Source organism: Aphelocoma coerulescens, chromosome 18 (genome assembly GCF_041296385.1).
Source record: "Aphelocoma coerulescens isolate FSJ_1873_10779 chromosome 18, UR_Acoe_1.0, whole genome shotgun sequence".
Taxonomy (NCBI): domain Eukaryota; kingdom Metazoa; phylum Chordata; class Aves; order Passeriformes; family Corvidae; genus Aphelocoma; species Aphelocoma coerulescens.
The window spans coordinates 4046067-4072442 of NC_091031.1; the positions used below are offsets into that span (position 1 = coordinate 4046067).

General features: G+C 39.8%; 1 protein-coding gene across 17 annotated transcripts in view; it reads left to right on the top strand.

The window, feature by feature from the left end:
- Positions 1-513: 513 nt before the first annotated feature.
- The window catches only part of PECAM1 (platelet and endothelial cell adhesion molecule 1), a 43542-nt gene continuing 17679 nt past the window's right edge, over positions 514-26376 (top strand). For 2 of the 17 annotated variants that reach the window (XM_069032833.1, XM_069032834.1), the window contains exons 1-13: positions 517-833; positions 974-1000; positions 2144-2437; positions 3147-3446; positions 3560-3829; positions 4208-4468; positions 5409-5690; positions 7554-7835; positions 8249-8356; positions 9200-9227; positions 12734-12804; positions 13468-13524; positions 25992-26014. In XM_069032833.1, the coding sequence (XP_068888934.1) occupies positions 800-833; positions 974-1000; positions 2144-2437; positions 3147-3446; positions 3560-3829; positions 4208-4468; positions 5409-5690; positions 7554-7835; positions 8249-8356; positions 9200-9227; positions 12734-12804; positions 13468-13524; positions 25992-26014 (2037 nt within the window). In that variant the 5' untranslated portion in view covers positions 517-799. Of the gene's footprint in view, positions 834-973; positions 1001-2143; positions 2438-3146; positions 3447-3559; positions 3830-4207; positions 4469-5408; positions 5691-7553; positions 7836-8248; positions 8357-9199; positions 12471-12733; positions 12805-13467; positions 13525-14702; positions 14772-15317; positions 16932-19140; positions 19198-22731; positions 25010-25991; positions 26015-26118; positions 26153-26376 lie in introns of those variants that run through there. The other 15 variants (XM_069032824.1, XM_069032820.1, XM_069032825.1 and 12 more) reach the window with 15 other exon arrangements.

The window sequence follows — 26376 nt, forward strand, 5'->3', positions numbered from 1 at the left end:
TTTCTGCTGAGAATTGAAATTCCATCAGATTCTTTTCCTGAAGAGTTTAAGGTTTGTGACTGTGTGTCCTTTGCACTTTCCCAACTGCATAAAATAAAATCTGGTGCAGATCCCTGGTTTTGGTATATGATGGTAGTATGAGAGATCCACCCGTCAATATTCTAGTCTCACACAACAGTAGCTCTGGTTTCTGAGATAATTTGAATTTATTGTGCAACCTACAGTAAAGCTACAGTTCTTTGCCACAGCAAAATGGGAGACCTAGAAATAAAGGGGGAAAATGAGTAATTATGTACATCTTTTCTCTGAAAGAGTTCACTGTTTGGATGAAGGGAAGTATTTGCTCAAGTATCTGCTGAGGTCAAGTAGCAAAGGTGATTTGTGTTCCTAAATGGTTAACTGTGACTTAAAAATACCCATATTGACAGGAACTGCAGGATAATGTCATTGGAACTTTTTGGGTTTTTAATACACCTTAAGAAATTAAACAAAGCAAATGCATTTGGTGGCGCCCTCAGGAAAAGTCCAGTCACTTCCTGACCAGTAATCTGCCTGGGAGCAGCAGATACATTCTCATTGTTTGCCATTTCCAGTTTCCAGTAATGGGAACGATTACTTGATCCAGCCAGTTTCTGCTGAAGATCTGGGAAAACATACAAATATTAATGGCAAATTTTTATCGGTTTCCATAAAACAACAAGGAAAAAAAGCATAACGTGGTTTTGGTACCTGGAAGCATCACCTCTGATAATGAATATTGTTTTATTTTGGAATTAAGTGTCTGTTCTTCGGGAACGAGATGTATCTTGCTCTTCTGGTGATTTTCTTGCAGTGTAAGTTTGATAACTAAATCTCTGGGTGGGTACATGTGTTCTGGTTTGTCTAGAGTTTGTTGAGGCTTTTTACAGTTTTGGATTACTGTCTCTCAATCTGTAAGCTTTGAAAATAACATTTCTTCTCTTTTTTTTTCCAGGTTCAGAACTTTACGCTCAGGGGAAAGGTAGGGAATGGTAGATTATTGTTGTTTTGTTGGGGCTTTTTTATGTACAAATTTAATGTAACTAATGTAACTAATTCCTCGGTTGTTGGTATGCATCGGTAACAAAGTGTATTTGGATTTGCTGTACAATAGCTCAGTATGAAATTTGGCTATATGAAACAAAAAAGAGTTTTACTTGGTGGTGTTTCTTGGTATAGTGTTTAAATCAGAGATGTGCTGCTCATACCTTAATAAAAGTTTTGATGAAATCTTTTCTAGAGTAATTTGCTTTACTGAGCCATAAAAGAGGTGGGAGACAAAATTAGCATTTTGTTTTGGTATGTAAAAATCCCTCTCATGCCCACAGGGAAGGATAAAGGATAAAATTATAAAATATAAATTAAGGGCACTGTCTCCTGGTCTTGCAAAAGAATTGAATGTGTCTGAGCAGAATTCAGAAATTGTGTTCTGAAAGGAACACATTTACTTTTTATGTTATCATCCTGCTGGCTACCAGCACGTACATTCTGAATGCTTCCTTTTTTCCTTCATTCAGGAGAAATGTGTGCTTCTTGTTGTCATGTGGTCTATTCACATGCAGAGAAGTTCACAGCGTTTTCACTGATTTTATGACCCAAACTCTCTCTAGCAAGGACACATTATAAATAGCTGGTAAGCACACAGGACAAGGGACTTCTTTAGATGCAGGAAAGCTTTTCTATTTGCATAGCAATTTCTAATACAAATCCTGACCAGAATGAGCATAACCCAAAAGTGTAAGTTCTAAAGGAAGAGAAAGTGAATGAACTAATACATCTTTCTCTATACTTGTTCCTCTAGATGTCAGAACATAAGTATTAATTATACCAGGATTCTAACAGTTATAATATTGAAGCTACAAAGTAGTTATCTTTGCTGTGGTTATAAACATAGAATGTATTTCTATGCACATACATTTCTATACACATATACATATGTATATATAAATACTACTATGAACTTTATTTCCAGAAGTGCTTATCAATTTAAATTACAATATTCCCATCAAATGAAATACGAATTTTTAAATTAATGTTTGTAATTTAAATGTAGAAGCTTGAGATAACCGTGTTATGTTGGACTAATTTAAAATAAATATAACTTTTTATTTTATTTTGTCTCAAGTTTTTACTTTCAACAGAGTTGAAATCAGGGTTCAGCCATCTGTCAAAGTGAAGAATGGAGCTCCGATGTCAATCATCTGCCATGCTGATATTAGCAAAAATACTGATTTCCAGCTGAAGCATAATTTTACAATTTTTAAGGATAGAAAGCTTGTGTTTATGACTGTATCAGACAAAGAAGATGCACGGTATGAAATACCAGTGGCCAAATCTTCAGATACAGGAGACTATGAATGTACTGTGAAAGCAGATGGAAAGTTGAGTTTCAGTAACTCCATCTACGTTTGGGTAGCAGGTGAGTGTTCTGTCAGACATGGCAGATAAGATACAAAGAGAGAACAGCCTTACAGGGTAGGAATAATAGTCAGTGCTAAACAGGGTATCTTGCAAAGTGTGTTTTATCTGTTGACATCACAGTACTTGATGAGAGTTTGGTACTAACCCCCATGTTAAGGCATAGAAATGAACTCAGGACCCCAAGGCTCCAGGACAGATCAGTCATGGTCAGGAACACAGTCTGTGCCACCACCGCCACTGTCCTGACTGTGGGACACCCCCTCTGTTCCCTAGACTAGAGAAAGTATTTGTGAAAGTTGTGCCCACCCCAATAATCATGATGAGGGGTGGGTAGATTCCTGGAAATGCTGGAAATAACATACAGAGATGCTCAGGGTGTGAAAGCCATTGTCAAAGCCAGCATCAGTCATGGGTTGCTTTTGTAGACAATGTTGTATCAGTCTTGTTCTTTCATCTCTTACGAGAACAGGGGCCACCTCCATCCATACACTTTCTAGACATGTTCTTGACTGCAGGTGACAATTTTCCCCTTGGAAAAGCAAGTTGGAAAGAATTTGTCAGCATTATGTAGTTACTGGGTCATTTTTTGGTTCTTGCAAACTATTTGCATCTGTTAATTAATATAAATCATTCCCACAGTCATCAGATATAGTGTTTATTTCAGGATTATGCAATGTTCTATTTCTTTTCTTGTTGTCTGTTATAAGGAATGACCAAGCCAATCCTGACTGCTGACAAAAGAGAAGTTTTAGAGGGTGAAGTTGTGAAATTACGTTGTGAGCTGCCAGAAGAAGTACCTCCTTTAGAGTTCTTTTTCCGGAAGATAAAGACAAACTCAGCACCTAAAGAAAAACGTGTACCTGAACGAAACCAAAATTTTTCTGAAGTGGAATATTATGTTGAAGAGGGAGATAATATTTTACAATTTGATTGCTTTGGCAAGAGACAAGTAAGATCTGGATGGGAAAGCTCACAACATAGCAACAAAACTCTTGTTACAGTCAAGGGTAAGTTGCTTAACTTTTGTTTTTCCATTTCTTTGCTTGCTATAGATAAAAATAGGGTCATATATTTATGTGTGTATCTATCTATCTCTATGTTTATATGTATTCTCTTGCAGAACCATTTATAAAGCCCACTCTGATCACTGGGCCCTCCAGTAATGTTACAGAAGGAGACCAAATAGAAATTGAATGCTCAACTGTGGTAGCTCAAATGCGTGACATTGACATCATCCTCCAGAAAAACAGAACAATACTGAACAGTGTACGAGATAAGAAATTTTTGAAATACTCTACAGTAGCTACTCAAGAGGACAGTGGTGAATACCTGTGTAAGGTGGAGCAAGGAGCAGTGTCTAAAACCACAAAACTGAATGTCTTTGTGTCAGGTAAAACCTCTGTTCATCTTAGATGTCACTCGAAGTATTAATATTTAAATTTAAATTTGGCAGAACTCAAGATCCAAGTGTGACCTCCAGATCCAAGTGTAAATTTTCTGTAAGTTAAAGGCTAGGTAGGTTTTAGTTTCTGATTTTTGCCCACCTATACTTCCCAACTAAAATAATATCCTCAAATAACCTGTGAAAAGTGGTTTCAATTGCTAAGGTTCTGTTTTCCCTGAAAATACAATAATATTAAAATGACATGATTGTTTTGTTCCCAAATTATAAACTATCAGTATGTCCTTCATTCTGTATACTTTGAGATAAGTAGTCATATTCTTCCAGGCTCACTTTGAATGAATCAGTTCTCTTTTGATCTTGCAGAGTTATTTCCCAAGCCAACATTGTCTGCTTCTATGACAAAGCTGGATGAAAGTAAAGATTTAATTTTGAGTTGCAGCATTAATGGTTTTCGGAGAGCCAACTTCTCTATAGTGCGGAAAGGTTCCCATGAAGACATCCTGTTGAAAAATTCTAGAGTCTTAGCAATGAAAGTTAATGTGAATGATACTGGATCTTACACCTGTAAAGCTGAAATAAAAGGAATAGTCAAGGAGAGCAAACCTGTAAGGATAAATGTTTATGGTGAGTTGATACAGAGGCTTAGAACCCACCAGGGTGGGGGAGGATCTAAACCAGAAGCTTATAAATAAGGATATCTGTTTACAGGATCAGTCTCTAGTTCATGAACTAGCGGGGTGTCTATTAGTTCTTACAACATGCATTTCTGTGAGCTGTGCTTTAGCTGCAGAGGATTTGGCCTATTGTGAGCTAATCAAGTCAGACTTTCCAGGGCTGGCCCTTGGAGAAGGGAGTTGGCATGGCTTCCTGCTGGTCCCTTGGTTCTGCTAGGGACCAGATAAACTCCCATTCATTCCCATTTGCAGGAGCCAGGAATGTTCCGAAAAACTTTCACTTTGATCTGAAGCTCTGTCTGTGTCTGCCTTGAACCCCTCCCCCGACCCTCCAGGAAGAAAGCCAGGAGAGCCAGAGGTCATCTGGTTGGCTCTACTCTAGAAAAGGCAAGGGTTCATTGCTATCAACACAGCCCCCTCACCAGCACACTAACTATGGATACTCCAGTTCCCTTCCCTCTCATGGAACAGGCACAGTGGTTCTCCAGTCTGTCAAAGGGATGAACTGGGTTGTGACTCACTGTGCTGCTTAAACAGGGCCCTGAGGAGGAGCTGTGCAATCCCTCTCAGGTCATATATGGAACAGACCTGCTCCTTGGGTCAGAACTAGTTCTGGAGTTTGGATGATCCACAGTTGTGTTACTGATCCTTTTCTTGTTTTGCTTCATGTTCTCCCTGTATGCTACTTTATTCAAAGTCACATATATTCTATTATCTATTCTATTGATTTGTTCAAGTCCCCGTTTCTATTCTATCAATGAGGAAGAACATCCTAATATAGACTGTGTGCAAACCACCTAAATATTGTATAAGTTTTCTACAAAATAATATTGTGTATTTTGGCCTTATGCAGTGTAATTTGCAACATTTTTTTTTTATTCACCTTTTAGCTCCAGTCTCCAAGCCAACTCTTTCCGTTGTCAGTGGTTCACCGGAGGTGATATTAGGGAAGCCTGTACAATTAATCTGTCATTCAGTGATGGGAACACCACCAATAACATTCACATTCTACAAAGGGGATGAAGTTAGGAAAAATGTAACTAATGACACATATGCTATGTTCTTGGATGAAGATATTGGACTAAATGACAATGGAGGATACAAATGTGATGCTAGAAACAATCACTCCAGTGGTGTGAAAACTAGCAATATTCTAAATGTCACAGTGATAGGTAAGTCTGTTTAATTCTTCTTCTTGTCTAATGTCATATTTAGAGTTTTGAAACAGTAGCAGAAAATGGTGGACTAAGCAAAATGGATGTGAAATGTTTACAAGTTTTTGCTCACTTGACTTAAAATAGTTGTCTATCACAGCACAATAGTCCAGGACCAGAGCAGAAGTCTATTCTTGATCTTTGATAAAGAAGAGGTGATTTCTCTCTACCAAGGAGTTTTCAGTTTTGCATCCTTGCTTGAACTCAAATTGTGTTGATCTTAGTAAGATAAACTTGTGGTTAATAGGCTGTTTTCCTTCTGGTTTTTGACACTGAGTTGTGTATGACTAGAACAGATACATCCAGAATTGTTGCATTTCTTCTGAGTCTGTTGGATTATTGCACACTCTCCACTTGCTGAGCTCCCAAACAGGGCTTTTAATACAGTATTTGCACTCACCCAGACTACAGCACCTTAGGACTCACCTTAAATTCATCAGTTCCACTGTTTACTAACACTAGAGAGAAGCTGGAAGATAAAACTCTTCAGAGTTTTATCCAGGAAGATTTAAAGTCAAGGTCTTTTGAAATAACAAGGCACAAATAAACAAACACAAAGCATAATCTTAGTCCATTAACAAGTGGGTATTTCTTTGCTGGAACTGGTGAATCCCAGCTGTTACAGCTGTGGTTCAGGATATATTGTGACACTGTTTAGAAGTTCTGAAGAGAAGGTCGTGTTTTGGAGCCTGGTGACCCAGTCTTCCACAGTCCACCACTGGTGAGGTGGTGACTTCGAATCCTCTGTATTCTGTCCTTTCTGTCTCTACCAGATCTAAAGAAGGACTTACGTTTTCCAGAGCAATTCTCTCTGTCACGGGCTCAGTCATAGTAACCCATGTCTTCTATCTAAATCTGCTTCCTAATACATCTTTCATGACCAGCATCTTTTCATATCAAATCTGGTTTCCTTCCTCTGCTTCTGTGCCAGTGTTGCCTTAGGATTCCTTCTTTACATCTGCCTCGTGTTATCCATAGCCCTTCCCTAAACACATTTATAATATTTCCAGAGAAATTTTCTTTATTAATTTTAGCAAAACATGCTTCATATCCCAAACATTTTGCAAAGCTGCTGACATTCTACATGTCTTGCACCACACAATGTGTGTCCATTTTCTCCCCTTTAATTACAAAGGCTGAAGCTCATCTGTTCCTAGGCTAGTTCTGTGCATGCTAAAATGCTTCATTTTTAAACTAGCAGACTTAAAAACCATGGTTTGGCTATGCATATTCTTACAACTTGCTCAAATGCTAACTAACAAATACTAACTCCTTGTGTTTGCTAGACTCTGTAACCATTGAAATTTGGGATTTTCTTATGCCTTTGGAGAACTCGATCCATTGTCTCCTGAGACACCCTCTATTGTATATTAAAAGTTACAAGAATACAGTTACCATACAGTTAGCATAAAACAGCATAACTCTACATAACTATGAAAGCAGAACTACATAAATTGCACCATAATTATTTACACAATGGAACTTCTGAGTGTATTATTTCTGGGAATTAAATCATTTGTAGACTGGGGCCAGAGGGGCATCAAAAGGATTTTAAGGAAAGAGACTGACTGACCTCTGTGGAATGGATATAATTTCTTCCTGTGTCTGCTTTGTTTCTTTATCGTGCCCTCTCTATTTCTGGGTGTATAAAAATATTTACTAGAGGATGCTGTCTGGCAGACTGTTCAGAAAGGTTAATACTGTGCATTCAGTCTCTGTTTAACTAAGCATTAAAGCAAGCATTTCTACAATACAACGTTTTGTCATCAAATTTGTTTCTAATAGTGCTAATACTTGTTTTCTTTACACCTTCCTCTGTAGTACCGATCAGGAATGCCAGTTTGGGCAGTGTTCCGTATGGAGAAGTAGAAGTTGGCAGTGATACTGCTTTTCTCTGCTCTGTGAAAGAAGGATCTTGGCCAATAGACTTCAAGTTTTTTAAAAAAACTGATCATGAGGTTCTTCTACATGAAGTAAGGGAGTATTCAGACAGAACCATATGGCACAAGAAAACAATGAAGCGGAAGGACACAGGGACGTATTATTGCATGGCTTCGAACCGAGCCAGCATGGACGTGAGGAGCCGTCCAATAACCATCCATGGTGAGCTCATTATTGATAAGCTGCCTACTATGTCACCATGATAGGTAAGGGCATCTGATCTGACATGTTCCTAAGTATGACTCCCTTACTTGTTTTTCTTCCACCACTGTCAGAAGTTAAACAGAGAGGTGTCTTTATAAACGAAGATTGTCCAGCTTACATAGAAAAATTTAAGGGATGCCCAAAAGCCAAAGGAGCCAAGTGCAAACTAAAACCAAGCTGTTGATGTACTGAGCTTTTGGTCACAAAGGAGAGGCTTACTAGAAAACTTAGAACACAAGTCTCCTCCAAGTTCTTCCCTAGTGTGTAAGAGGGTTGATGTGTAGTAAAATGAAAGGTCAGGAACTGCAGGATTTGGTAGTGTTGACCTATCACTGTAACTACTCTCTTAAACATGTTTTTCTTATTTGCAGTCATCTTAGCAGCTTGGCAGAAAGGAGTCATTGCTGCATTTGTCCTAACAGCCATCGCAGGAGCAGGAGCCATTGCTTTATGGTGGTTTTTGCATAAGAAGAAAAAGGGTATTGAATGGTTCCCTTCTCTTTGTTTGGGGAGAAATGTATTACAGTTAAACTTGCATTTGTCTCAGCAGCAAAGGCTTATGGGGGTGAGGCTTCAGAGATAATCAAACATAATTAAAAGAATCTACTTTAAAATGCCACGAGACCCAAATTAAGCTGCAAATGTGCTGAAGCTTTCCAAGCATATTGGGCAGAACACAGTGCTGGGCAGGCACTAGGGAAACAAAAAGGCTATCAAATACAGGCCAGAATTACACTGTTCCCATGCAGTCCTAAATTCAGCCCCAGGTAATGTAGATGCAGACAGGGCTTGAGGAGGTTTCTGATCCCTTATAGAGCTATAACAATTTGATTTGGGGTCCCAACTCAGGTATAATTGAGCTACTTCTCTAGTCCTCATGAAGCAAATTTAGATTACTGTCTTGTGGGATTAGGTTTTTTTCTTCCACTCTGTAATACAATTTCTTAGGGATTTGTCTTTTATCATTAAGGTTTTTTTTTTTTGATCTTGTTCTTTCAGAAAATAAGTAAATCTGATTTATCCTGTGATATGCAGTACATGGCAAATTATTTGGGAAAATTTGGAGCATTTGGATGTCCCAGATTGCTTAAATTGGCAAGGTTAAGATCTGAGTTTTGGGATTTAGGGTTCTCTGTGAAAGAGAGATTTAAGGGACCTGGGAGATGAACAGGATATAAGATGTGAGGTAGTTCATTTTGTGATAGCCAGAAGAAATTATTCTGACATGAGTAGACAATCACTGTCTTTTTGTTTTCATTTTTACTTTTAAATTCTTTATGTGTGCAACCTATTAATAGATGTTTTTGTTTTTCTCTGTCAAGCTAAAGGACCATCCATGGAGATGTCTGGGTAAGATGCCTTCCTGTCTGGGTTTCGGCTGGGATAGAGTTAATTTTCTTCTTAGTAGCTGGTACAGTGCTGTGTTTTGCATTTAGTGTGAGAATAATGTTGATAACACTGCTGTTTTAGTTGTTAAGTAGTGCTTACACTAAGTCAAGGACTTTTCAGTTTCCCATGTTCTGCCAGTGAGCAGGGGCACAAGAAGCCGGGCAGGATCATGGCCAGGACAGTTGACCCAAACTGGCCAAAGGGATCTTCCACACCATAGAATGTTATGCCCAGTATAGAAACTGGTGGGGGAATTGTCTGGGAGGAATTGGTCAGTGCTCAGGGCTGGGTTGGGCATCGGTCAGCAGGTGCTGAGCAATTGTATTGAGTATCACTTGTTTTTCTTGAGTTTTATTCCTCTCTCTTTCTCTCCTTCTATTATTATTATTACTATTACTATTATTATTATTATTATTATTATTATTATTATTATTATTATTATTATTATATTTTACTTTATTTCAATCATTAAACTGTTCTAATCTCAACTGTTCTTACCTGGGTTTTACCTTTTTCCAATCCTTCTCCTAGTCCCACTGGGAGTGGGGTGGGTGAGGGAGGGTGCTTAGTTACCAGCTGGGGTTAAACCACAACAGCCCTTTTTGGCACCCAATGTAGGACTCAAAGTTAACAACAGATCTGACCAGTGCATGTTGAAACAAATTTGTTACAAGCATTCCTTTTGGTTTAATACCCACCGGTCCCAGTGTTGATTTGTTTGCTCTCAGAGCTGTGTTGTCCAACACCTTGCTTGCACTACTGCACCCTGTTGTGTTTGTTGCCTTCGGGGCAGGGCTAAGGTTATTGTTTTGTTATAACTCACCTGGTCGGGTCTCAGCGCTGCCATCATCTGTGCGTGGGGAGACACCTGTTGGGAATTATTCACAATTACATCTTTTACTCGATTCCTCAGACAACCAGTCTATGGAGAAGACGTATCTTCCCACAGCCTCCCTTTCTTCTCCAGGCTGAGTATCAGAGCATTTGAGAATTAGGAAAATTTTGAATACACTTGGGATGTTGGAACCAGCATGGTCCTATTGGTAGGAACCAGCAAGTGATTGAATGTGGTTCAGCTCTTGTTTAGGGCTCAGAAATTATTTGCAGCTGCTTCAACCCCCACAACAGGCACAGTGGGCACTCAAACTACAGTGACAGGCACTGTGGTTACTCGCCGCAGCGGTGGGTGATGCAGCTGAACCAGAGGACCAACCCCTGTCTGTAGCAGTTGCCTCTAAAAAGGGAAGAGAAATAGACAGGAAAGATGGCTTGTTTAGTAAAGAAGGATAAAGCAGTGTCATGACAAGAACAGGAGGAAGAGGCAGAAAAAGAAGTAACCACTTGATCCGTATCCCTGAGTGAGCTGTGGGATATGCAAAAGGATTTTAGCCATCATCCAGGTGAGCGTGTTACACCTGGCTGCTCTGATGCTGCGATAATGGGGCTGTTGGTGTGGAATTAGAGGGTAGGAAAGCCAAGCAGCTGTGATCATTTTCTAGGGAAGGGTGAATTGACAAGGTGATTGGAAAAGTAACGCTAATTACTCAGCCTATGGAGGCAACAACTCTTGTCAAGGAAAGGTATTTCTTCAAGGAAGATGTTCTGTTTCACCCAGGCAAGTGGGCCATAATGGAGAGAGGTACCCAGTACAGGAGGGAACTAGCCATGCTTAGAGATAGATAATTTATTATAACCCAAACAACACACAGTCACTTCCAGATCCAGATGAAGTCTAATGTGCACAAACCATGTGTATAGAAACTTGTACACCAGAGTGCACCATAATCGTACACCAATTCACTGGCAGTGTTTGGAGAAACGAAGAGGCACCAATGGTAGAGGCAGGGGCTCCCCAACTCTAGCAGTACACAGAAAAATCTCCCTTCCTTGTCCCCGATGTGGAGAAATTGATTGAGCAACTCAAGAGATGATACAGATTCTACTCCCCACATGCACAGTCTGGAATCTCAGCTGATAACAGTAAGTGTCATTTGGTCAAGGGAGGATACTGATGGTACACACCAGGGGAGACCCTGGGTTTTTCTGCAGGTCTACAGAGACAACATGAGGAAGGGGGATGGAAATTCTACCTCAACCCTACATGAATTGCAAGGAAAAATAATCACAAAAGGGGGTTCTTCCAGGAAAGTTGCTGCTGCAGTCTGCAGTGGGCAGTTCCTCAGACAGAGTGGAAAGGCTGATCTTACTTCTGATCCTATGGGAAGGAATTCTACTCCATTTTCACAAGAAGCGAGTAGATAAACCTATGACCAAGACTAGAGGGGCTCTGCCTCCAGCCATGTGGAAGAGAGGGACAACCTTGTTTACTGGACTGTGTGGATCACATGGCCTAAAACATCAGCCACCCCAGGAGTATAAGGCTGTAGCAGATACAGGTGCACGGTGTACCCTGATGTAATCAGGCTGTGAAGGGCTAGAACCCACTTGTGTTTCTGGAGGGGGATTCCAACAGCTGACTGCTGGAGGCTGAAATCAGCCTGACTGGGAATGTGTGGCAGAAGCCCCCCCTGGGACTGGCCCAGAGGCTCTGTGGGCATAGACAATCTCAGGAGCAGTTATTTCAAGGACCCAGAAGAATCCTGGTGGGCTTTCAGTATAGCAGCCTTGGACACAGAGGACATGAAGCAGCTGCCTGGTCCCACTTCTTGGAAGACCCTTCTGTTGTGGGGTCGCTGAAGAACAGCAGGTGCTGGTCGCGATCACAGCACAGCCCTGGCGGCAGAACCGCGCGAGCTTGGGAGGTGCTGATCGCTGCTCAGGGCCTGGCTGGGCATCCCTCATTTTTCTTGGCGTTAATTCCTCTCTCTCTCCTTTTCATTGCTATAATTATTATTAACTGTATTTGAATTATTAAACCATTCTTATCTGAATCCATGGGGTTTATCTTTTTCCAATCCTCCTCCCCATCCCTCCGTGATGGGGCAGGGGGGTGAGTGAGCGGCTGTGTGATATTTAGCTGCCATCTGTGGTTAAACCACAACACCTGCTTTATGATAGTGGTGAAATGTTTCTGTGTATAAAGGGCTGTAAGCCTTGCTTCATATGAATATAGCTTGTTACAGCACACACCTGCAGACAATACATGGTTGTGCTTCATGTACCACCTGCTAACACAATAACAGGATGAGGAAATATGCTAAAAATAGAAAAAATGGCCAGCTAAGTGAAATACAAGAACGTCAGGTCTGTATTTCAGTGCATTTAGATACGGAATAAAATGGAAAATACAGAGGTTTTAAAGAAGAATAATGCAATATGGAATATTTTTGACCTTAAAGTCTCCTTGTGCTTCTCCTAAAGCAAAGGCAAAATTTTCATTAGTTTCAGTGGTTAAGAATATGTGGTAGTCAGCATAGACAGTGACTGATCTTTGCACAGAATCATATAGTTGGTTTTATTGACTGGTTTTGGGTAATTACATCAAATTTTATTGGTTTGTTTTTCAGTTCTGCCTTGGCTCCAAACTTGACAAGTGAAAAACTAACGAGACAGCCCAGTGATGGAAACTATTATTCAGGTAGGATGTTTTGCTATAAGACTGTTAGTAAGTTGGTTTAATTAAACATTTATTTAAAGTTTTGGACTTCCATAGTTATTGTTTGGATGGGGCCCAATATTTTGGGAATACAGAGGGATACCAATAACATTTTCCAAGGTATCTTCTGTCATTTTGTCTTTGTACGGTTTTTATGAGCACGTCTTACACAGATTGGTTTATAGGTCTGCTCAGACACTTCTCCTAGGCAATCAATTGACAGTATCACAGATGGAGAAATCATGGTAAAAGAAAATTACTTTCTGCTTTTGACACAGCTGCAAGAAAATTATTTCAGAGAGGAAATTTGAGCTGTGGCACATGGACCTATGATGTGGCCACAGTATAGAGATGTTAACTTGCCTGGGCATCTTTCATTGCAGGATCTCGGTGCACTTGACAACGACAGGTGGACATGATGTTTAGAGCACCTGACATACACAAAGTTGCCCCTTGGGTGTTTGTTGGCTGATTATTTTAAAAGCCACATTCTTCCCACCTGAATGTCTTAGATGGGAATCTAAAAGTAGAATGTGTCATATAGAAATACAAATAATGACAGTAGGAATTGCAGCTGTGTAACTCATTTATTTCATTGGTTACAATAAACATTTTGTCAGCTCAACTTTGGCTTTCATATTTTAGGATCAGGTTACATTGAAGATAACGAAAATCACATGAAATCAACAGATGAGAGTAAAGGTAATTTCATACTTAAACAAAAGATTTAAAAAATACTTTATAATTGAAAGTCTTGATGTTTTCAAATGGTAGTAATGAGGATTTGATAGAGCCAGCCCTTTTTTCCCCATGTCCAAAATTACACCAATAGAACCCTTTTATCAATTGCATTATGAAGTGTAATTAGCTGTGCTGGATCTCAGGCCATCTAATGATGGGTGGTATAAAAATACAACTTATACTAAAAATATTAAGTTCAATATAACAAATATTCAGATTTTTTTAAAAACCAAGATTTTCTACAGATTTCTGTTTCTTTTACTTTTCTGTCCTTTCTTCACTTCTTTGGATCTTGAAATATTTAAGAATTAAACCTAAAAGTAACCTGCTATGAAATCTGAATAAAGTAATCTGCCAAATCACTTCTGCAGGATTTCATTCTGAATGACTGTTGTGATTCCTTCCAACTCTTACAGAAATCTGGTAGAAAACCGCCTCCACTGTGAGAAAAATAGAGCAGAATGCAACAGCTGTTTCTTGTGTCTGTTGTACCCAGGTAGCCAATACCTGTCAGCCAGTGGTCTTAGTAAGTCATATGTCTGATAATTGCCAGGTTTTCTGTGGATATTGTGGCAAAGAAGCATTTTGAGGAGGAAGATCGATTCCATTTCAGGTTTTTTTTTTTTTGGGGGGGGGGGGGGGGGGGCGGGGGTTGGAGGCAGCTTAGGAGAAAAGTGCTGAAATTGGCTAATTGGCAAAGCAGAAATGAGAATGAGAAGTGTCCTGCCATAGCAGCCACAGAAAACAAGGAGAAAGTAACGGCAGGGAGAGAAAGGGAAGAGCAAGGAATCTGGGAGAATCAGAGCTAAGGGTAATTCCCTACTCCATTTTGTGTTGTGCCACTTTTGAAGGTGTTACATTGCAAGTAACAGTTTTAGGCACAATTTACATGTCCCACAGTTTCAGAAATCTGCCTTTAGTTGGTCTATTGCCCTTTGGAGTGGGGTTACCCTCAGGAATGGGTTGGCCTTACAACTTAGCAGAGTAACTCCCATCTGCCATCAGCAGGGCCTCCTCCTGCACCTATCAAAGTCAATTGGGATTTGTCCATTAATTTCAATGGCAGCAGGATCAGGCCCACAGCTCAAATGAAGTGTGTAGCCCTACAAAGAAACATCTTCTTGATATTTTTGGGGCAGGACCTGACCTTGAGAGTGCTGAGGTGGATTACACTGAAGTTGAAGTCTCAACACTTGATCCTCACAGAGGTAATAAACTGTTCAGCCTCTATGGTTTATGTTTGGGAGCAACTCTGGGTCTGTTGCTGCTCCCTGACACTGGCCTGGTATTGGCACCTGGGAATGCCAGGGTTGTGTGTGTGACAGTCTCCTGCCAGTAGTGCTCCTAAACCTGGCTGATGCTGTGGCTCCTGTGCTGCTGTTCTGGCAGTCCTCCTTCCCATTGCCACCTACACAAGGTCTGTGTGGAGCAGGGCTCCCAGCTGGAGCTGTGGCTCTAAGCAGAAAGCAGCCTGCTGTGAAATATCCATGTTAAAGAGACCAAATTCATTGAGGGCCACTTGAGGTTGCCCCAGGGCAAGATAATGGAGAGAACAGAAACCAGTGGAAATTCTCCTTTGTAAAAGAATTGGTTGAAGGGTCAAAGCTGTAATTCACTTGTGATAGAGAAGGGAGACCAATTTTGGTTTAGTCTCTTAGTCTGGAGAGGCCTGGAGAGCATTCTGGATTTTGTGGCACCTTAAACAGAGAAATGAGGGTATTGATGCCCAGATAACTTTGTCCTCCTCCCCGCAGTAACCAGGCCTCAGAGCGTGGGGCTGAGGTACATGTCTGCAGCCTTGAAGGAGAAACATCCGTGGAAATTTATTCACCACCCAAATGCCCACTTCAATCATTCTCTGTTTTCTGGAGAACTCTGATGCCATTATGGCCTTGTGTTGAAAGCTGTTAAACCTTCCAGAAATTTGCAAAAAGCTCCAAGTAGCAGAGAGTGAATAAACCCTGCAAGAGAAGTTTATGCTCTGCTCTTGCATCTTTGCTTCAGCTGAATGGGAAGCAGACTGAGGAAGAAATGGATAAATTTCCTTCTTTCTGGTAGGAAGGACTAGTCACTTATTTCAGAGATGAAAGACATAATTGGTTTAGTTGGTAACACAGATGTTTGGGCAAGAGTGCTCACTCTTCAAGCTTGGCAGTCAAGCTCTCCTGGAACAGCCAGTCCTCCTGTCCTTTTTGTTTTCACTTCCTGGTATCATTCATCACAGAGTTTTCCCTGTGTTTTAAGCATGCTATTTACCCACCTCTGCTAAATTCTGCACTGCAGGACCAGAGTTGTACTCTTTTTCAGAATAGGGCTAATAACTGTTCCAACTGTTTCTGGGTGTGCACTACACTATACAATGATGTAGAATAGTAAGATATGATAGTGCATTATTTAAATTAAAAGCCCTATTAAGTTCAAGATCAGCATCTGTAAAAATAGCCTTTTCATCCTATTCTTAATCTGTAACACTATTCCTGTATATCAGACTAAGGGATAAGAGAGTATGCTCTGTAGACAGAATCCCATTAAACCACAGTATAATGTTTACTATAGTGTGTAAATGAGATCAGATTATTTTAATTGAATTCTGTGTCATGCTACAGACCTATGCATGGCACACAGAACACTAACTGATTCTGTAAGACTGAACTGTGCTTGAGTATATGGAGATATGAACAGTTCCCTGATCAATTTCCTTTGCTGCCCCAGGACACTGTTGAGTGCTTTGGTAATGGAAATGGCACTACAAGTATTTAATGTGTTCCTCTTTGAAAGCATCCTGAGGATGCTGCTTAAATAGAAGGAGTTGTATGAAACTGTTATTTCTTGAGCTCTGCACTGCCTATCACAATGAAAACAGGATGATATTTATTCTTGGGAAAAGAGAAGCAAAGCCAAGTTTCTTAATATTCCCTTGTAATGGTCATATATGCCCACAGAGTGAATTTGGCCACAGGACTGCTACTGATACTTCTGCTATGCTGGTGTTATTGTAAGGTTTTGTTTCCAGGCATAATATTCTTCCATGTCTGTCTGTGGGTATGACCAGTCCTTCCCAGGGAACAGACCTTTCAGATTATCACCTTGCTCCAAATCCCTTTTACGCCTCTTTTGCTTCCTCCTATATTCTGAATGAAGACAAAGCAAATCACCTTTTCTCTGGGCACACATTGCTCATCCAGCAGCTACACATAGAGTCTGATTCCTTCTGCCTTTTGAGGAACTCCAGATTTCTTCGATCTCTCTGGCCTAACCTCAAATTAATTTATCTTTTTAATAATTTGTTCCTCCTGCCACTGTTGTCAATGTCAATACTAATGTTCTCAGGAGCAGGAGAATCAAATTTTGTGTACTGTGAAAGGCTACTGCAATAAATGCTGCAGTATCTAAGCTGTAAGAGTTGCCTTTATGTCTCTTCTGGGAATTGGGATTGATTGAATGTCACTTCAAAACAAGTTGAAATTACTGTAGAAGGATGTACATCTTGTCTTTCTCAGTAAAGAATTCCTTACATTTGAAAACACCGCTTCACCCTGTTTTTGCAGTCATGTCTGAGCTAGCTGGTCATTTCTGGAATACTTCTTTCTGGAATTATTAAATTCAATACTTACCAAGTTTGTATGCTTGAGAAAAATATAGTGCTTGTCTTTTCTAAAGCTTAATTGTGAAAAAAGATGGCAAGGTGATTCAGATCTTTTATTGTTAATCTGAGCAAAACCAAAGGCAGGGGCTAAAGTAAGATCAGGCAGTATCCCTAAAGTGACAAGGGAGAAACTGCTAAGCATGGCTAAGTAAGAATATTCTCCTTCTTTTATATCTGGTTATCTGCAGGGTGGAAACATTATACAGTTAGTGGGAACAAAATGTCAAATCATCCAAGTTATTTCTCCTGGCACATTTTTTCAGTGCTATTCAGTCATCAAAGATGACTTTTGGAAGATTAACAAAGGAAATAACATGGGCAGTGGCATTATATCACAATATAATGAAATGGGCATGATAAATAAAAAAAGCAAACTAAGGAAATGCCTCCAACCAAATCTTTGCACAGAGTCAACAGGAGTAGATTTAGGACTCACCTGCTAAAAAAGAGTCCTAAACAAAATGAGCTACCTTTTATTAAAATTCCAAGAAGTTTAATTCTTACTTCACTGGCAACTGAATTGATCATTTAAGCAATGGTCTGTAAGCATATGAAATATGCCTCGAGATCTTCAAATTATTTTGCAAAGAAAGTTCATGCCAAAGCTGCAAGTTTGAAAGCTGTGATTATACACTTGGAGAAGTGTAGCTGCTATTGTTTAAATTAATAGCAGTTTTTTGCAACTCTATTCTGATGTGTTAGCTTGCAGCATTTAAAGGATGCTGAACAGAATTTAAAAAAACAAATGTTAGCTTTGGGAAATCAGAATATGGTGCCAGAGACACTTGGGTTCTTCAGGGCAGTGCAGAACAGTAACTGTCCTAACTCTGAGACTGCAGATCATTATGTCTGAATTCTTTAAATATTGGGGGCTTTTAATAGCTAAAGTACAGGATTCTGTATCCAGAAATGTGAATTTTCTTCCCAGTTTTTTAGAGAGGAAACAACAATTTAATTTTTTTCAAAATTTAACTGTAACTAGAAAAATCTAACTTGGTTTGTTGAAGGTCCACAGAAATTGGAGGTGATACTGGTAGAATTCTGAGGTTTTCTAAGAGACTCAGTTTAACTGAAATGAATGAGTGTTTCTGAAGCGCTTTGAGATCCATGAACAGCAAACTCCTGGACCCTGCCAGCACAGGCCTTTACAGCAAGTGAAGAAAGTGATTTTTAATGCACAGTTCTGGAGCACTTTGATTGCCCAGGGATTTTTAAACCACAGCCATACAATAAATCGCGTAGATTGTTCTAATCTCCTACTAGCCAGAAGTTTATGCTGACCACGGAGAAAATGATTCTTGCTATTTTCAGGCCTTTAGACAAGGCTCTGTCCGAAAGGAGACCTTTCCCAGATAGCACTAAATGGAAGCTGTGCTGTGTGAAATCTTCAAATATTCTTCTGAGACATTTCACAAAGCACAGCAATTTAAATTTTTTTTTTGTGCCCTTGACATTTAATCAGGCTAGTTGCCAAAAGGGGTTGTAGTTAGTCTTCTAAGTGATAGATCTCCTCAGGGCTAGGATCTGTAAATCCTTAGAACAGATTGAAGAAGCTCTTCAAAGTGATCCAGAGAAACTATTCTCTAGTGGTAGATGTCTCTGTGAAATTAAAGCAGCATTGATTCAAGTTTAGAAGAAGATTATTAGAATGTTGAAGTCAAATTTGGAAAGGGAAGCAGATTTTCATCTTCATTTTTATATAGAAGGAGATATCTTTCAGACCCTTACAGGCTGGGTTTGGGGAGGGCATTGTACTTGCTTTTTCACACAGACTCCACGGGCTCATTGCTGCTTATGTAGCTACTTCCTCTGAAAGTAAAACAGTGTGTTCTGTTTGTTTAAGGAGCTTTAAATAAGGCAAACAAAAAACAAAACAAACAAACAAAAACAATAAAAGAAAATAAATTGATTTGTGCCAATACATTTTCCAGCTCCTGAACAGAAGGGGACTGAAACAGTTTATAGTGAAATCAGAAAAACTAATAATGGTAAGTAATCTTGTGAAAAAATTAAACACTTTAAGGAAACATTTGTGTAGAGGTTAGGGATAAATTTGTAACTGAATATTTTACAAGATAATACTTAGACTGAGTATTTAGAAGATAAGTGCCATAAAAAAGAGGAGCTGCAAGTCACATGGGAACATACCAAAGTGCAGCTACAAAATCCCAGGAGTTGATAAATTGTATGACACCTTCATGGTTCCTCATAAATCAGTGGTATTAATATTTGTAACATCTTCTTCATCAGCCCATTTGGCTGTATCTACTGAGTAGTTGGGCCATACATCTGGATCTGAATCTAGAGCTGAACATCCCCTGTTAGGGATCAGGATTCTACATCCTGTTACCTCAAACTGCTCAGGAGAAACATTTGTCTCTTAATTGAGCATGTTTGTCCCATGCTATAAAATATTCCATTGGCTTTGGATGTAACTCCAGCAAATATCTATAAAGCCTCCAACAACAGACTCTAAAAGCCTTTAAAGCAATATGATCATTTCACCAGCTCTAACACAGATGTGTGGGCAGTAGCAGCTTGCTGGCAATTACTGTCTATAAATGTTCTGGCACTAATAAGTTCAGAAACAGTGACTTAAAAGGAGGTTATTTCATCATACTTTGTCAAAGTCTAAATTGGAAAGGATTTCCTCTCCTCTTTTTGTGTTAGGAAGTCTAGATTTGTAAAGATTAGGGCTGCAAACAGTTAACATTTTGTCCTCATTTGGGCTTTGTTATGTGCCATTTTTAATTTTTGATTGTTGTGCTTTAATTTTCTATTTTTTCTATTTTATAAGGCACTTCCCACCTCTGACACAATATTCTGTCTCTAGGGAATCTTTTATGTGAGGGTCTCCACGTACTTTAGAAAACATTATTTAATTTTCCCTTGTGAGGACTTACATGACAATTTTTATCTCCTTTTTACAGCTGAATAAACAGAGAGATTAGGTCATCTGTTTAAGGCAATGTGTTTAGAGAGTGACAACAGTGGCAAAGGAATTTTGGAATCCTTGGTGCCTGTGCCTGTGTGCTGTACTCATTTTTCACAGCCTTGCAGTGAAAATCAGTATATCTTTCATGCTTAGGAGTGTGGCCAGGCACTTCATGCAGGACCACCATGAGAAAAAACATAGTTTATTTTAGGGCTGAACCCCAAGGCTACAAATGCTCTGAAATGTTCTCTGGTGAGTGTGAACTGGACTTATAAAAAGCTGCAGAAGCTGCTGCATAACCCTCACCTGCTCTGCCCAGGTGTGAGGGTGGCTATCACACCATCCACCAGCCCTAGTTTTGGCACAACTGAATGTGTTATATACCAGAAGGATGTAAACTCCAGGTTGGTACAGCAGAGCTGAAATTCAAAGAGCACTTAAAAGGCTGTAATACCATAAAGTGGGAACTGCAGTAAAATGGGATATGATTGAAAGACTGAGCTGAATTGGCCAGATGATCTGCAAACACTCCTTAATCTTGCAGTCCACTTGCTCTTTTATGCATAACATTCTACCATTTCAGTTATTCTTGGGAACATAGTACCAGTTTATTGTTTCAATCACGTCTGTTTTTCCTGACTGATACACAGGAAAAGTGTTTCAATTAGATAAGCAGTGCATCACCCAGCAATGCAGTGCTACATTACAGTTAATGTAACACCACCTTTGATTTTTTAATAGGCTGTGTGATTGTGAGGTGGCAAAGTGTAAATGCAGTGGAGGATCCCTATGAAATAATCTATCTACTTTAATATATATTAATATAAGTGTATTAAATGATGCCAATTGCGAAAGATGTTGAACATGACTAGTGGGTGCAGAAGTTGATTTACCATTCTGTTCTTTGAGATTTTTGAGCAAAAGCCCACGAGCACAACCTACTTCAGGAAGGCAATGATTCAGACAAACATGTCCTTGGGGAAATCACATGTGGTGTCAGCTACACAGTTTGACAGATTTAACCCCTAAGACCTATGTAACTTTTTTTTTGTAGGTAACTATTGTTGCTTAATTAGAATTCAGTGCTTTATAAGAAATTTTGTCATATGAAGGGGTTGTCTGTGCATTCCAGAAATTGTGTGCACTAGAGAGGAAGCTGCAGAACTGTCAGTACTGTCAGAACTGTCTGATGCAATTCTTTGTGACTGACCTAAAATATTTTTCCTCTTCATTTTTTCTGACAACTCTCACTGCTATCCCCAGTAAGGCAGATGCCATAGCAGTGACCAACTTTTGTATTTTGAGTTCTATAGCTACTGCTTGTCCTTATCCAAAATCTGCACTATGAATCCATAGTGCCAATAATAGATGAGCTTTACCAAGCCCCAGGCCTTTGGCAGAGTGCTGAGCATCTGTCATTATTCCTTTTCTTTTTATTTTCCTGGTGCTGGCTGTTATCTCCTGTTCTGACCATTTGAGTGCCTCCACCACACTGTGGATAAGACTCCCCATCCTCCCTGCTGTGCTGTTTTCCTCGTTCTCAGGACTCAGGAGCTGGTTTTACATTAAAGATGGACAGAAAAAAACTGTCAAATGCACATTTCAAATCCCAGAAGACTTGCATGTGGTTAATTACAGTTAACTCATTTACAGTGGGAAAAGCAGGTGATTTGTGAAATTCCAGTCTAGTCAGGTATATTTGGATTGAAAGTCAAATAATGTCAGTCTCTGCTTGGATGCTGAATTTCCTCTGCTGTTATGAGAGTTTAAGGAGGATGCTGATCACTTTGTCTCTGCAAGCAACTGTGAGAGAAGTTGTCCTTGCATTGTTACTGAAAGGTTAGTTTAATTCAGAAACATATTTAATGTTCAGGATGTTCACCCAGGTATTGTTTTAAAGCCTTTTCTAGAGCAATGGGCTGTTACTTTAGTATTTTACATAAAATACCAAAAAATTTCAAGCCTCAGCATTAAATCAGACTTTACATCCAAATGGCAATTTGGGGGATGGTCATAGTTAGTGCCACTCAGGTCAGTAACACCTTTGTCTAAAAGTCCTTCAGGCTTACCAGGATGAACTAATTTCCTTAAAATTCTGCTTTCTCTGGTTTCTCTGTGAAAAGGCCAAAGTATATTATGAGTCAGGAATATCCAGCCCAGTCCCAAAGTTGCTGTTTTTTGTTCAGAAAGAAGTGCTATAGTCCAAAACTTAAGCAAAACAGGCAATTTTCTAAATCAACAGACTGCCAAGAGTGATAAAATGGCTGTGACCCTGCTGCCTCCCTTGCCTGTGCTGAGTCCAGCAGTCCAGGCTGGCAGCTCTTCCTGAGGGAGGGTCAGGATGTGTCACACATGAGTTTAGCTGCCTGGGTGGAGGCTCGTTCAGGCATGATTTATTTCCATCACACCTTTCATCTTCCCAAGAGGCAGTAGGGGCAGGAAGCCCAAGTATCTCCATGCTGGTTCTTTATCTCAGCTCCAGCCCTTCCCTCAGCATTGATCCCAGTTCTCGCGGTAGCACAGTCCTGTTCGTGTTGCTGAGAACTAGAACCAACTCCAGCTCACAGATTTCCTTATGTTTTCCCAGGACACTTCCTGTTGAAGATGATGTTACTGGTACATTCTTGGTCCTTCAATGAACTCTGTCTTTGCTGTGTGTCAGACCCAAAGCTCACAGAAGCCAGTGACAGTCTCTGCACTGATCTTATGTGCACTGGACTGAGCTCATCATCATTGCAAGATAACAATTCCCGATTTCTTATTAGGAAACTGGAAATCCAGCAAACAAAATGCAGAGCCAGCCTTTATGCTGCTAAGTCTGGAAAAATGAATTGGTCACTTGGAAACAATTGCAGCAGTGAGACAGGAAATTCTAAAAGTCCTACAGCAACCAACAGTGTACTATGGAAAAATAAATATATCCCAGTGGAAGGAGGCATGAGAAATCCCCATTGCATTCAGAGGTTTGGAACAAACCTATTTGAAATCAGCTCTAGCAATCAGGATATCTGCTCAAATACTTTCCTGCTACTGAGCCTCAAGCTTAACACCTACATCTTAGCCAGAATTTCCCACTGATTCCTTTTCCAGCATAGAAAGAACTCACAGGGTCTGGGGATTCCTTGCGTTGTTCAGAACTCAGGTATTACGAGCACATGATAGTTGCAAGCAGTCCAAACCCATGCAAATAACTTGTCCCCTCTCCAATATAAAAACTCTTTGGATCTTTAGGTTTCTAGACATATTCTAGACTAAAGCCTGGATCTGTGAGACATTGATTCCAGAGCCAAATGCTTACAATAGCTTCAGCTAAAGATCAGGCAATGCCACATGGTTTCAGTAAGGCACAAATATGCAGGGAGCTTTTTGCTTGAACCTTTGATACAGAGCTGGATTACGTGCATGCCCCGTGTCAGAGCTGTTCCCAAGCTGCCTGCCAAGATTCCCTGATGGAAGCTACGGCTCCATCCAGTAAAGGGCTTGGCAGAATGTTGTGTGTGTCTGCAGTTCAGCACCTTCGGTTCATTCTGACACATTGGCTTTCACCAGGGCTGGAGGTGGGTTGGAGGTGGGTTGACAATTGCAGCTGTTTTGGCACATTTTCTCCTCTCCGTAACCTCTAGCAACAAGAAATGGTAGAGCAGGTGGGGATGACAGTGTCTTAAGTTCCTGCTATATATACTCCTTTGTAAAAATGTGTTCTTTGAATTTAAAATCCCATCAACTGGAAGCAATAGCAAGAGTTTAGATCCATCACAAGACCATAAAACCACCTAGTTTTTTAGACTTGGGAATATTTTAGAAATCACCAGTATCAGACCTTCAGCTCTGATTCCTTTTACAAAACATGGAGCTTGTTTTTTGCCCTGCTACAGAAGCTTGACAATTCTTCTGTGTGTCTAGAATCCAACATTTCTCATTTCTCCATTTTTGGCAGTAAGAGAAAGCCAGGTATTATGAAAAATCTCTCTGTTCTTCAGTAAAACCAGGAAAAAAGTAAAACCACCTCTTTTTTTTTTTTTTTTTTTAACAAGAATGAAATAAAAAGATTGTGAAAAGATTGACATAACAAAGATGACATAACAAAGAATCAGCAAAAGCACTGTATCATTGTGCTTTTTACTAGTGGCTACCTGCTGGCTCCCCTGAGTGGTACTGGGTAAAAATCACCCTGCCTTGCAGCAGTACTACCCAGGACACAGTGTGACATTTCCTGGCAGAGCTGTGACACTCAGCTAGAAACCCCCACTGTTCTGGATGTGGGTGACAGGTAACAAGGAGATGGGATAAGCTGTCACTGTGACCTCGGAGCTTTGGGTAGCCAACATCCCATTGTTTGAAGTCTGGAATTTACACAAAATTTCTCATTTCCTCCTTCCTCTGAGAACAATACATTGTGACAGAGACTAAACGACAGCTTGTTAATGCCTCACTTCATAAACCTTATGTATGTTTTTGTCCACTTAAAGCCAAGCTTTGATGTAGCACTGGGTCAGCAGTGGTTTTGTTCAATTCTGTTGGCTTTCAGGACACAGAAAAGCTTTTGTGTGTGTTCCATGTTACTTCTTATTTTGTTTCCTAATGTCTAAACATATGTGAATCAATCTTGCCAAACACTGAGATCAATTTTATACTGAAATTGAGTTCATGCACTAGTGTCAAGTGCTGTAGTCACCTCAGTTTTTAATCCTTTGCTTAGGCTAAAAGTTCTGGGTAGAATATTCAGAATGTACTGTGCCAGAGACCTTCACCTGTGTTCAGTTTCCTTGTTACTTCTGCTGGCTGACAAGGGATTTTCTAAAATACTTTTATTAGGGTCTAATAATGGTAGTAGTACTCTGCATAATATCCTTCATTTAGTGATTTCAGGAACTTTTCAAAATTTACGTAAGTGTTCTGCCTATGGAAGATGATTTTTTATTTTGATATTTAAAAAATACATAATTAGAAAAAACATAGATTCAGAAACTAACCCCCATTTATAAAAAAATTACTGGGAAGATTAACCTAGACCCCCAATCCAACCCCTTTGTTTTGAACATAAGATGAATTTCCTTCACACAGCCTCTCTCCAGTGAATCTGATACACTTTCCAAGAAAATGCCCTTCAAGATTCAGCAGTTACTTTTGTCATGTGAAATATCTCAATAGAACATATAGACGAACACTTTTAACAAGACTTGAATTGCCCACCTAAAACTGGAGTTACTTTCAGAGGGGAAAGAAATATTTATGTTTTGGTATTTGAATGTATTCTGTGACATTTCTGAATAGCTAAATCCACTTTTTTTGAAAAAAGCCTATGATCCAATTTGAAAGTTCACTGACCCTAAAAAGAAAGAGCTTGCTGGCCCACAGGTTTTTCATTGGGAGCAAGCAACTTTTTTTTAATAAAATGTCAGGTGTCTTTGCAAGATGTTATTTAGCCCTGAAAATTGTATCCTCTACTGGATTTCTGCAATACATTATTTTCCTGGCTAGGAACTGGATTAGGAAGTAAAATGCTGATGAGAACTTGCCTCTAAAACGAAGACTCTCTTTTGTCCAGTAACAGACTGTGCCCTCAGTAGAGACTTCTGCTCTAACCCATGATCAGGAAAGCTGCCAAACAGGTCCTGTTCAGTGTGGTCTTTGAAATGTCTGGTCTCACCCCTGTACTTGGATTAAACTAGAACTTGGATACTCCTTAAAGTCCAGAGCTTTAACCTTAGATGTAGGTAGGAATTTTACACCATTGCAAAGTGAACAAAAAGGCTGAAATACCTAAACCTGTATTTTCTGGAACATAAAACTGGTCACTCTGCAAGGTGCCACTTCATAATTTATACGTTGTATTTTATTTTGCAGATTCTGTGGAAAACAGGCATTCTGTAAGTATACATTTTATGCAGTTAAAGATAGTGACATGAGTTGAGATGATTGTGTATCTGGTGAGATGGTGTTCAAGTGCTGATATGGTTTATTTGTTGCTCAGGACATTTGCAGGACAGATATGGGACAGTCCCTTTGTAAGTATTTTCATGAATGAGGCTTTCAAACCTATATTTATGGAATGGTCAGTTTTAGACGTCTGTGGAAGGGGCTGGAGTTTGGTGGTGCTGGTGCAGAAATAATGATCTGCTCATTATTCGTGTTGAGCACCTGAACAGCTTTGGATCTGTGCCAAAAATGCTGGCAGGATGGCACAAGGTGAGGGATGGCTGCTGTTCCTGAGGGACCTGAGGCACTGGAG